Below are 12,851 nucleotides of genomic sequence, written 5' to 3' on the forward strand. Positions count from 1 at the left end.
GAATCAAGTACTTATCTTATCCAATTTAATGTCGTCAAGATTTGTCATGTTCACATTATGTACATGCATCACAAAATATTTGAGCACTACAAGCCAAATCAACAGTAGTGGCATGACTGGAGGTCCTAATCCTAGGGCCTTCCTGGTCGTGATGGTTGACAAACAGCTGATGGCAGCCGACACATGTTTCGTTACATGAATGTAACTTTTTCAAGGCTTACTCTCTGTATATTGGAACACTGGTGTGATATTGGGCCGTTTGAGCAATTTTTCTGGACGTTTTACGTGATGTAATAGATAAAATCTGAAAGTGGTATGGCGTATAGTTTCCCTCTGGTATATTAAAGATTGGCGTGGAAGGTAGAAGTAACTGGAGAAGCTCCGTCATCAAAACCTTAGAACGTTCTAAGGTTTTGATGACTGAAGCCCCATGTCTTAAACGCGACCTCCGTCGCGAAGAGCGATGAGACGTCACTGGAGAGTGCCTTGACGTTGATCTGCTCTGTCACCATAATGGGAGAGACTCTGGATCCTAAACGTCTCCTCGACGTCGATCTTTCTGAATGCCTCGACGTTGAGTGACGCAGAATGCCTGGAGCCTCTAGATCTTGCTCTTGAGGGTGCGCGTGCCTGCGAGCTCCCCGATGACCGGTTCGACGGAGAAATCCTCCTAGACGTCGAACGATCCCTCGATGTCTACTTCCTTGGCCTCGACATCGAATGTGACACCGGAGGTGATCTAGACCTAGACGTCGAACGTCGCCTCTACGCCGACGGATGTGATGGTACCTGTCTCGACACCAAACGCCGTCTGGATGATGTAGACGGAGAGGTATGCTTCGAAGCCTATCGCTGATGAACCTGCGACGGCGGAACTTGACTCGATGTCGACAATCGCCTGGTTGAAGCCGACTGAGTACTACGCTTCGATGTCGATCGCCGGTGACCCTGCGACGACGGGCATGCCTAGACGTCGAATGCCGCCGTGACAACGGAGACCTGTCTCTTGACGTAGTGCGAGCCCGCACCAACAGAGATCGCGACCTCGCCGCCTGGTTGACGACGGCAGAGGTATCGACGTACCTGTGATCCTCAACGACTGGTCTTCGACGGCGAGCCCGCCGTCGATGGTCTTTTCGTCACCGTTTTCGACGCTGAAGAAGTGATTCGAGGCGCCGAGCCCATCGGAGAGCACACTGGGATCTTACTTGTGGATCCTCTCTCCTTCAGCGGTGACTTGCCTCTGGAGGAAGATCTTCTCTCTGCCAGCCCATAGAGGTGAATCCTCTCTCAGTCCTTCAAAGTTCTTTTGGACAGGAGCTGGCAATGCTGGCAGGTGTGAGGATCATGATCAGAAGGCAAACAAACTACAGACCGAATGAGAGTGTTTTTGCTTTCTTTTTGCCACAGGAGGGGCAAGGATCAAAAAGGGAAGGCATTTCTGTGTGGAAAACAATGCCCAAACCCTTCAAAAACAGTTGAAAAGTACTTCAACACTGAAAAAACGTCTAAGTAAAAAGGTGTCACCTCAAAAGTGAGAGTAATTTCTGAAAAAAATCAGAAAGAAGTAGAGCTGTAGAGACCAGGGTACTGTCAGAAGGAGCCGGAAAGAACAACTGACCTAACTGTCACCCCTGAGGCATGATGGGAGCTAGGGGTCATGGCTGCCTCAAAGGCACGGTGCCCAGTTTATTGTTACTGTTTATGTGGGTTAGCTTTTCAGCTTTCTACACTGTTTCCTCTACAATGCAGCATATGTGCTGACAATGTTTTCACTTTCCTTGCAGGATTACCTTTTCTGCTGTATAATAAAGCAGTTTTCGAAGGCTTTCTTTCTCCCTGCTTTATTGGAATGTATTTATGTGCAAAGACTTCACTTGCAGCATTGTTCAGCATGCCTAAGGAAGGCTGCATTGTATGTTTTTATATATGTATATATACATGTATGTAGAGCTACATATATGGTTTTTCACATATATGATGTATTTCCAGGGTCCCGCGCATGGGCGGTAATATTCATGTGCTTATGACTTTGATGAGGATACCCCTGGAAGAGAACTAGGATTACAGGTAAGTAACTAATCCGTTTAAGCCTTTCTACCAAGCATCAAAGGGAGACTAGTAAACCTCCTCAGACAACACCCCTGCTATGTAATACTGCAACAAGAAGGGTGGCGTGAGGTCTTTGGTCCTGGGCCAGAAGCCTCTGCATCTGTGGAAGTGGCTGGCTTGTCAGGGCATTTGTCTAGTTGTCAACCACATGGCGGGACCGCTGAACGCCAGGGTGAACGGTCTTTGACGCCCAACGGATCACAAACGGCAGCTACACTCTGAGGAAGCACAGGGCATTTTCCTGCTATGTTATGTGTACTTGTAAAATGCTGCATCCTGTCCAGGAGGGTATTCCCACACTGATGAATAAGGGGTGGGAGGTTCTGTCCCTTTAGGGTCCTATGTAAAGAGCCACATTTTCAGTTTATTTCTGAATTATATGACTCAGCTGTTGGCTCTGATATGAGCATGGAGTACGTTCCTTGCTTTAGGAGTCAGGTATGAGAAGGTGCAGCTGGCTGCTCGGTTGCTGGTTACAGTGGTGAGCAGGTGGTTTGCTGAGCAGATGTGTGTAGTGAGGGTGTGGAAGATGAAGCAGTTCTTCAAACGTGTGAGGATTAAATTGTGTAGTGTCTTGTGGGCGAGTAATTTGAACACTAATGTTTGTGTATGGGGAGTCAGTAGAGGTCTCAGAGGTAGGTGATGTGGGTACATGTAGGGAGGTTGGTTGTGAGTTTTGCTGCTATATGCAAAATGATCTGGAGCCGCTAGGTGAGCTGGTTGGAAATTTCAACATAGACTGTTTCGTTACTCTACTTTGCTGGTGATGAGTGCTTGGGTCGTTGTTTGGTGGGTGAGTGGAAGCTAGGTGAAGATTTTCCTGAGACAATAGAGGGTTTGGCAGCAGGAAGAGGTGACCGATTTGTCGTGGCTGGCTAATTATAGTTTGTTGACCACGCTTCCCTAGTTCTTGGCTTTTCTGGATGTGGTGAGAGTGGAACCAAGTTTGGATGGCCACCAGGCTGAGGATCATAGTTGAGTCCTTTCTGAATAGTACTACCTCCGCCTTGTCAGAGTTGAGGTTGAGTACATTTATTTTAGTCAGAGGGCAACTTCTGACATGAACTAGATGAACTTTGCTTGGGTGTTGGTGTCCCTGGGGAGGGAGAGGATGAGTTGTCATCTATATATGAGATGTCTATTTCAAAGGTTTGCATCATGTTGGTTTTTGCGGCCATGTAAATATTGAAGAGTGCTGGGTGTGAGTGATCATCCCTAGTGGACTCTGCACATCAGCTCGTTGGGCTTGGAAGTGTAGGGAGCTAGCTGATGTGTGTGTGTGTGTTCTGTGAGAAAGGATCTAATCTATTGAATGGCTGTTCTACAAATTCCTGACTGTGGAGGCGTTGATTAAGGATCACGTGGGTGACTGTATCGAGACAATATTGAAACTTCAGAGAGGTTGAGGAGGTCCCTTGTTCGCTGTGCCACTAGATTCAAGTTAGCCTGGATGTTGAGGCGTGATACCACAAAACTGGTCCCAGGATGCTTGTTTCTGGTTCAAGGAGGACCTGGCTTGGCAGTTTGGGCTGGGCAGTTCCCATGAGGAGCAGGGTCAAGATTGATTTGCATATGTTTGGGTCCCAATTGGGGTGACGTAGTGAGTAAAATAAAGGTGGATTTAGCCCACATCTCCTGACTGGGGGTGAGTGTTTGATTTATTCAGCATTCCGTCCATTTGTTGCTGCAGCACTGTATAGGTTAGCCTGCCTATAAACCCCTGATTGGCCAATGGCGTTGGTATCTATTCACTAAGTGAATAATCTGCAGTTGGTAGTATCCATCATAAGAATGTTACTTATCTTTGAAAACGCTTGTCCTGATGTATACTCCTGATTGCAGATTCCCCACTGCCCTCCCATCATGGTCTTCTGTGGAAACATCTGTCTCCTATGAAGTTCCTAAGTTGGAGATCTGCACACTGGTCAAGCCAATTTGCCCCTGGGCTCTGCACCCGATAGTGCAGAGAAGCATTTTAAGGAAACTGATGTCAGACCTCCTGGGTAGAGCTGATATGTTGCCCTGCTATTCGGTTCTGATGTGGAACGACGTCTGTCCAGAGGTGTAAGAGGCCACCTACCAGTACGCCGGAGTACTGCTTTTAAGTTTCCAAATCCACTCTGATGACGTCTAGGAGCATATTTTCAAGGTGAGGACTCTGTGGTTAGATGGAGTATGAACAAGAAAGCGCTTTAGCGAACATGGGTAATCTTTTCATTTAAATTACACTGGGCACACCTTTCTAGCCTATTTGCTCTCCCACTGGTGTTCATGTCATAGAAGTATCACAATTGGGTTCAACACGGCTCTAGGGAAGTCGCATCCTCCATCATACTCCTTACTGTAGTAGTGGGCCCTACATTGTTCTTACGGTTATAAGAATCGATCTTTTCTTGGTCTCCAATGTTCTATGCATTGCATAAGATGGTGTTTGCCTGTGCATATCCTGTCCAAAAGAACTTGTTTTGCTAAATCAGTTTATGGTCTAAGTATTCCTTTATTGCTTTATACGCAACGTAGGGGGGTTATAGCTTGGCTTTGGTTGTGAACTCGCTATGCTCTAGGGGGTCAAGCTGTAACTTGGGAGGCATAGCAAGGCTCACCTTGGTCTGTGGTTGCCTGTTCACTTTCAGAAGGGACCTGGCCATGCTCTTCCGGCTTGACCATCTATTTTGGAATGGGGCAAAGACAGTGTATGGTTGATCCCTGTCTGTGATGGCACAAAGGAGCTAAATAACGATGGACTGGAATGCGGCCAGAGTGATTGCCAGTGTCTGAGATTAATTTAGGCGTCCCACCGATCACTTTTTGTGCTGTATGTATGCTCTAAATAAGGAACTAAAAACCCTGTCAGCTTTTAATGTCTTTGGAATGTCTCATCGCTTTTAGGGTGTTATTTCATAATGTTTCCCAGAGATGGTAAAGCAATTCAGAACACACATGTTGCCAGTCAGGTTTTATTCGCTGCCTTTTATGTCAGTCAGAACTTCCTCATCATTCAGAAAAACTGAATCTAATGCAGATCATATTATACTGCTTTTCCTGTCAGTTTATTGCCACCTGTGTCCTTTTGGGAATGTAATCTTAGTCTTGAGTGTAGCATCCAATGAGTAGCCTGTCCTCCATTAGCTCCTTTTCTTGCCACCTCTCATGCCCCGTCTCCCCGTCTTGCAGTTGTTTGACCTGGTCTACAGAGAAGAGACGCTGCTGAACGTGATCAAGAGTGTCACCAGGAACGGTCGCTCCATCATCCTGACGGCGGTGCTAGCTCTCATTCTGGTCTACCTCTTCTCCATCGTGGGGTACCTCTTCTTCAAAGAAGATTTCATTTTAGAAGTCGACAAGATACCTGATGAAACTGTGATACCAGGTAAACATGGATTTAGAAAGTTCGCACCGAAGCATCGTTAATTCATTTATTTGTGGCACTAAGGAATAGAACAAGCATTTACAATGCAACGGTTTCGCCTTTGTAAAAGTTAGAGCTATTGGCATTGTAAATGACAATTTTTTTATTTATGTGTTGGTTTTGAAAACAGATAAATAAATGGCATTGCCATTTACAATGCCAATAGCTTAATCTCTCGCAAACAGTAAAAATGATTAATAATAACTAACCTCCTTCTTGTCAAAGGACCAAAAACCCTGCCTTAGGTTGCAGTCATTAAAGAGCTTGCTGACAATTAGGAGCTCCCTGAGTGATGGTGTGTGTTTTGTAGGTGTGTGTGTGTGTGTGTGCACATGTGTATTGCTGACATGCAATGCTCACATTCAATTAGAGCTCCCTGAGTGATGGTGTGTGTGTTTGTAGGTGTGTGCGCGCGGAGCGGCACAGCTGAGGCGATGACGCAAGCAGCACATCTGCTTGGGGGTGGACCCGCATCCACCCAGTACAGTAGTGTCGCGGCGGGACACGCCACTGAGCAGCACATCTGGGGCAGGCGGGACTTCACTCACAGGCATATGGGGAGCCCGCTAGTAATGCAGGCAGGAGGGCGTGAAGCAGACAGGGGTGTAAAGCACAGCTGTGGGAGCACTAGTAATGCGCACAGCGGGGCGTCCATCACTCTTGTGGGAATCACACAGAGGAGTGCACTAGTAATGTGCCAGTGAGTGCTCTCTTGTGAGAAGCGCATCTCGGGAGGGGAAAGATCAAGAACGACAGCTGGGGTCGGGGTGGAGGGGCCGAAGCACAGCTGGGGATGGGTGGAGGTGCTCCTGCGGGAACACAGCTGGAAGGGGCGGTGCTGGCGATAGGCAAAGCTGGATATGGGTGGAGGTAACTCCGATGAGCAGTACATCAGAGGGTGGAGGAGGGCGAGAATCACGCTGGGGTTGATGGGGGCATAGCGGTTGAGAGGTGGTGATGCTGCAGCGAGGCGCTCACTACACAAATCACTTCATGTGCTGCGACGCCATAAATATGGTAGTAAGCGCTACAAGTGCCAATAACTAACTCTAGAAAGCAGAAAGGGGTGTGTGAGACAATGTGGTTGGGGCGGGTAGAGTAGAGAGGGCAGTGCACTGTTAGGGTGGGCGGGCTAGGAGCCAGGCCCACGATTGGACACAGCGGCAGAGCCCTGGGTGCGAGGGAAGGAAGAGGCTGGAACTAGAGTCGAGGGAGTAAGGGGTTCACACTATGGGCAGTAAGGTTTAGGACTGCAGAACGCAGAGTCGATTATGCACAGTGGATAAGGGGGTTCAGGGCTACAGGCAGCAGAGCAGGGTGTGCACAGGCAGAGGAGAGGCCAAAGCTACAGAGTGCAGTGTCGAGTGTGCAAGGGCAGGAGAGGGGGGTCAAAGGCTACAGAGTGCAGAGCCGAGAATCCACAGACAGGAGAGGGGTCTAAGGCTATAGACTGTGGAGCCGGGAGTTCGCAGGCGGGAGGGGGGCAAGGGCTACAGGCTGCAGAGGAGTGCACCGGCAGGGGGGGGGGTCAAAGGCTACATACAGAGTGTGCAGCCAAGTGTCCACAGTCAGGGAAGGGGTGAAGGCTACAGAGTGCGGAGCCGGGTGAGGGGCAGGAGAGGGGTTAAAACTAGAGATTGCAGAGTCGGGTGTGCACAGGGCGGTAAATGTTAGGCGTTCACACGGAGGCAAGGGGACTGCAGGCAGCAGGGCCTAGTGTCCACTAGGAGTAGGGGGATTAGAGCTTCAGGCATCAGAGCGCAGGAACGATTTAGGGACATCTCAGCGACTGGCAGTGAACGAAGGGTGGCACAGCGGGTGCTAAGGGGCACAGCGGGCGCTAAGGGGCACAGCAGGCGCTAAGGGGCACAGCGGGCGCTAAAGGGCACAACTCAGGGGGCATAGTTGGGTGTGCCCAGGGTTGTAAGGGGGTACAACCAAAGGTGGCAGAGCCGAGGAGTGTGCGCAGGGCGGTAAAGAGGGCTCAACTAAACGTGGTAAAGCCGGGTGCCCGCAGGGCGGTCAGGGGGTCCTGGCAGTGCTTCGGGGGCGGTTAGGTATGCAATATATGAGGAGCCCGTACCTGTTTTCCGCAGCCCCTCCGGTCGGTCCCCGCCGGGCGGCCCGTCCAGCCCCACAGAAGCTCCCCGGCAGCTCTCTCGCATGCTTCCCGGGGCCGCGGCGGTGCCGTGCCTGCAGAGGTACCTCCCCCGGTCCTGCGGGCCTCGGAGCCTCTCCCTCGGTGCGACACTTGGCCTCTTTGTGCCGGAGGCTCCGTCGTCCCCCTCTCCTCGTGGTCACTGGTCGCTCCAGCCTCTTCCAGCACCGGCTCCGTCCTCGTTCCAGCGCTGCTTTCCAAGCAGACGGGCGGGCTCGCTCCCTCCCACACACCGCCCTCCCCTATCGGCTCGGAATGCTCATGCAGGCCCCTCCTCCCAGGGAGCGTCTCCAAAGAGCCTGCATCTGCACAGCTCGCCCGGACACTGCCCCAGCCTTCTCACACGCAGGCACCTGGGGCAAGCACATGGACTGACCCTCGGGGTCAAATAAAGGGGTGGAAGCAAAATCACCCATTACACTGTGAAGCACGATCTGTCCCTAGCGGGAGGGGGGCGGGAAACGGACAGGGGGAGACACGGACAGCGAAAATACACGGAGAGCGGGAGGGGGGCGGGAAACAGACGGGGGGAGACACGGACAGCGAAAATACACGGAGAGCGGGAGGGGGGCGGGAAACGGACAGGGGGAGACACGGACAGCGAAAATACACGGAGAGCGGGAGGGGGGCGGGAAACAGACAGGGGGAGACACAGCGCACGGAGGGAAACAAAATACACGGAGAGCGGGAGGGGGGCGGGAAACGGACAGGGGGAAGAAGGCACGGAGGGAAACAAACACGGGCTTACCTTCACTGCAAGGAGAGAAAATGGCGGACACAAGCTTCCGGATTTTGAGGATTTGTGGGCGTGGAGGGGGGCGGGAGAGGACAGGGGGGGCGGGAGGGGGGCGGGAGAGGACAGGGGGGCGGGAGAGGACACGGACGGCGGGAGGGAGGCGGGAAACGTGCACAGGACAGCGAGGGGGGGGCGGGGCGGCACACGGAGGGGGGCGGGAATGGACAGCGCATCTGAAATCACTTTCAGTGAAAGGGGAGGGAACGGGAAAAAACGAAACTCCGCCCAGGGAAAAAATCTCGGGAACGCCCCCGAATCTGGTCCGGCCTTGACGGACAGATCTCTGTTCCAATGGCTAGCCTCCATTTATGGAGCTAGCCAATGGGACAGGGGGGCGTATTCCATTTTCCTTACTGGAAATCAAGAGATTTCTCTGGAGGCGGAGCTAAGAGCTCCGCCCTCCAGTGAAACCTAAAAAGGTGTTATGGTTCTTAGAGTGTACGGCAATGCAGTACATATGTTAAATATTCTATTTAGTAATGAAGCACAGGACAATCAGCTAAAATTATTTTTCAATCCAATTAAGTTTACCTTTCACTTTACACTCGCTGCAACTGACTTGTCTGGGCTGCAATAAACCATTTTGGAATGCTTGAGGTGTATCTGTCGGTGTCCTTTAAGGTTTGACAATTTGAAGATCTTTTAAGGCTGAAATACACCACACCATGTAATTGGTCAATTAAAAAGATAGCGGTTTTATTGCACGAAGCAAGCGTTTTATGTTGGCTGCTTCAATTGGGCTTTTTAGGGTAGGTAACCAAACAATAGGTAAGTGAGTGACTGCTCCCTGTTCGGATATTATGATTGGTCAACAAGACTAGGAGAGAAGGCCTCAATGACTTTTAGAGGAAGGATGCACAATCCGTCCAATGGAATGAGTACTGAGACTGAACTTAGCTCATAACATTCGCTGAAGCCTAACACACTACCCTCAAACTCCGCTTAATCGCCACATTTCTCAGCAGGGCACGCTTAGAGGGTCACATTAGGAGTGATAGTGCAAGAGCTGGTGGTTAGTGGAACATGGCTGTGAGCGCACCCTGCCTTTTCCCCTTCAATTTATATTTTTGGGGTTTGTTGTGGAAGAGTGCTTTTGGATGTCTTTTCTTCAGGCCCCCGAAGCCTGCTGAGTCTTTGCCTCTGGTGTGTGCAGTCCTGTGATGCCCTAGGAATGCAGGTCCTCACTAAGGCATTTGGAAGTATTACGTAGAGCGTTTAAGACCTGGATTGGGCTTCTTCCTGCCTATAGGTCGAAGCCTCCAACATCAAGAGGGTGAGCATGAAATTACCCTTGGGTGTGGAGGGCAACATTGATTTCAGAGAGCTTGGGACTCCTGCCTGACAGCAAATCTCGCAATAGTGGGAGACCTGAGCTTTCGCTGGATTTTGTCTTGTACAGAATTGATTTTTTTAAATTTCCTGAGTTGTAGAAAATAGTGTGTAGTTGGTGGACTTCTCAGAAATGTAAACCCCTTTCAGACATTTACATCGGTGCTGAAATACGTACAAACACATGGTTGATTGATGTATTTAATAAATATGCTGTTAGTTTTCCACTAAATTCTGTTGACTCCAGTTTTGCGTATGCCACGTGTTGGTTGGGGTGATTGTGGAAGGCCCCCAACATGTGTTCTTTAAATTAGCATCATATGGTCTGTCTTTTTCTGAACTCAACATGTTCATTGTCCCCCCTCCACCCCCCACCCCTGTTTCTTTTTCAGAAGCTGGCACAAGTCTAACAGAAGAATTTCTTTATTCTGAGACATGTCGGCCTGGAGCTGGGGAAAATTGCACTTCCACTGACCCGCCCTATGGTGAGAACGTCTCATGGAAGGGTGGAGTTTATTTCTGTTTTTGGAACTGTTTGTGCTTTCAAAGTTTGAGTATTAATGATTGCCCATCAAGATTCAAGGCTTACAGATGTGGCACCTAGCTTCCATCCTAATGACGTAATGTGTATTTGTAAAGAGCACTTTCACCCAAGGGTATCTTGGCGCTAAATAACAGATGTTTATTGCAACCCAACTCAATGGTACTCATGTTATCGGCCTCAGAAGGTTGAAAGGCTGAGTGGACATGCTGGGATTTGAACTTGTGACCATGAGGTCCAACACAGGCACCTACTCTAGATCCATTAGTCCACTAAACCACCAGACCCAGCTTGGGTGATGACTATCCACCCTCTCCAGTGACTGCATATGGAATTAATTCAGGGGATATTTTTGCAAACTAAATACTAGTCTTTAAATGCAAAACGTTACTCCTAAAAATAGGGTCGGCATCGCACTGTAAATGTATTTCATTTAACTGTGAGGCTCACTGATGCCCAGTGAGTAAATGGCTGGAATGCAAGTCATTAATGCAAACGGCATCTTAGTTAGGAAACATTATACATATCGAGGAATTTCATGTAGAATGTCTTCGTTATCCCGAGGGTCTCGGTGCGGGTTATATAGCCACCTAAAACCAGGGGCGTAGCTTGGTCAGTAACATTGTGGGTGTGTGAACATCAGATTTTCCAACAATCACGCTGGCCTATAATGTTAAAATACATTGTATGACAAACAGGGTGCATGAGAGGGGCCTACGGGTCAGTGAAAAGGGAGAGGAATGCGGATTGTCAGTTCAAAACGAGAAAACACTATTTAGTAAAATTGTAAAATAACCAACACTGCTGAGGACTTTCAAAACAGTGGGTGCGTTTTTGTTTGTAAAAATTCATTCCTGGTGAAATCAGACAGACCCCTCACCATACCTGACTGAAAGCACTTGTACCCAACTATTTACCAGAAAATACATTTGTTAATGGGGTGTAACCTCCTACCCCCACCCCTACCCCTGAAGCTACACCCCTGCCTAAAACAAGCATGCCTCGACCTTTTTGAAAATAGTCGAAGTAGATGGACACCTTTCTTAGATGCCATCCTAAACAGTCTCCCTTTCAGCACTCCACTTTGATGTCCTGTTTGGAGTTACAAATTGTGAGAAAGTCCCCAAAATAGACTGCTTTTAGGTGTTTTGTATAGCGCCATCACACCACCATGAGACAGTGCACACATACAGCAGTACAAGTACAACAGAAACATCCCAAAAATATAGACCCACTAACCACTGAGCCTCCGAGGGTGAAATTCGTGAATGAAAATCGACACAGCAGTCCACCTTTGTCCAAGCCGATATCTACTCATCTCCCCTGATGCCACAGCAACAAAAGACTTTTTTCTTATTTACACTTTATTTTAGGAGTCAACTGTGCTAGCTTGATTTAGCCTTGTACATACAGTACACTGTAAACGATAAGGCTTCATGTGTTTGGGCAGAGATTCAAGACTTCTCTGCCTCTTCATGCTTCCCGAACGCTCTCAAGTTTAGACCCTCATCTCTTGAAGTTTGACCTGGTTTTGCTCCGCCAAGTGTATCTGTCATGTGACACCTTCAGCCAGCCTTCCCTTTTTCACTGTGGACACATTACATTTTAGGACTTGTAATAGTTTATCTTTGACAGTTGAAAGTATAGGCCCTGCATTCCCTGCATACAAAGTGCCATTAAATAAGATGTCTCTAGTTGAAGATGTCAGACTTGACATGGAGCCGCTTCACAGCTATGCGTAGCCTGTCTTGCAAAGTGAGCTGCGAATGAGTGAGGCTGTAGAGCTCAGCCCACCGTTGGCTTAGTAGGTGTCTTTTGGGATACATTGGAAATAGCTTGACAAAGCTGTCTTTTAGAACCCTAATTCTTATCCTTACCCACTGACACCTCCACTGAAAATGGTTCCATTCCATATATTGTAGTCCCAGAACATTGCAGTAAATAGTCATCATTTGATTGGCTGTAATCTCCAAAAGCAGCATCTGAAAGAAACACGTAGTGATAGATTCCTTACCTTTAAATCACCCCCCCCAGGCGTCAGACTGGACCCGGAAAGTTTTTTTCGTCAGCAGTACCCCTGCGCGTCGGTAGGCGCCGTGCAGTTTCCCGGGCGCCTGCGCACGGATGACGTCACTGGAGCTACTTAGACGCGCCTACTCGCGCTGACATCAGTTCTTTCTTTTTCTGCGCCAGCAAGCGCAGATCCGGGAAGAGCAAGTACCCCCAGTCAATTTTTGACTGAGTTTTTCGAGGCCTTTTACCTCATCTTTTCGAGTCGATAGACTCTTGGTGTCGTAGGGATGCCCGGTTTAAAGAACTGTGGGGACTGTCATCGCATAATGTCGGTGACGGACACCCACCTTGTGTCTTTACTGCCTGGGGTGCGACCATGTCCCAGAGTCGTGCCCCGACTGCTGGGCAGGAGCGGTCCCGAAAGTTGCTTGAAGTCCGGCAGTCGGCTCCGCGCCGCTCGAGGTCCTGGTCCCATGGGAGGACCATTCTTCTG

At 49.2% G+C, this 12,851-nt stretch overlaps 1 protein-coding gene across 1 annotated transcript in view; it reads left to right on the forward strand.

Moving 5' to 3' along the window:
- Positions 1–12,851, forward strand: part of ITPR1 (inositol 1,4,5-trisphosphate receptor type 1) — a 1,533,308-nt gene that overhangs the window by 1,321,628 nt on the left and 198,829 nt on the right. Inside the window, exons 51-52 of the mRNA XM_078661662.1 lie at positions 5,287–5,482; positions 10,197–10,289. Coding sequence (XP_078517788.1) covers positions 5,287–5,482; positions 10,197–10,289 — 289 coding nt within the window. The remainder of the gene's footprint in view (positions 1–5,286; positions 5,483–10,196; positions 10,290–12,851) is intronic.

The sequence above is a fragment of the Lissotriton helveticus genome, chromosome 9 (assembly GCF_964261635.1).
Source record: "Lissotriton helveticus chromosome 9, aLisHel1.1, whole genome shotgun sequence".
NCBI classification, from domain to species: Eukaryota; Metazoa; Chordata; class Amphibia; order Caudata; family Salamandridae; genus Lissotriton; species Lissotriton helveticus.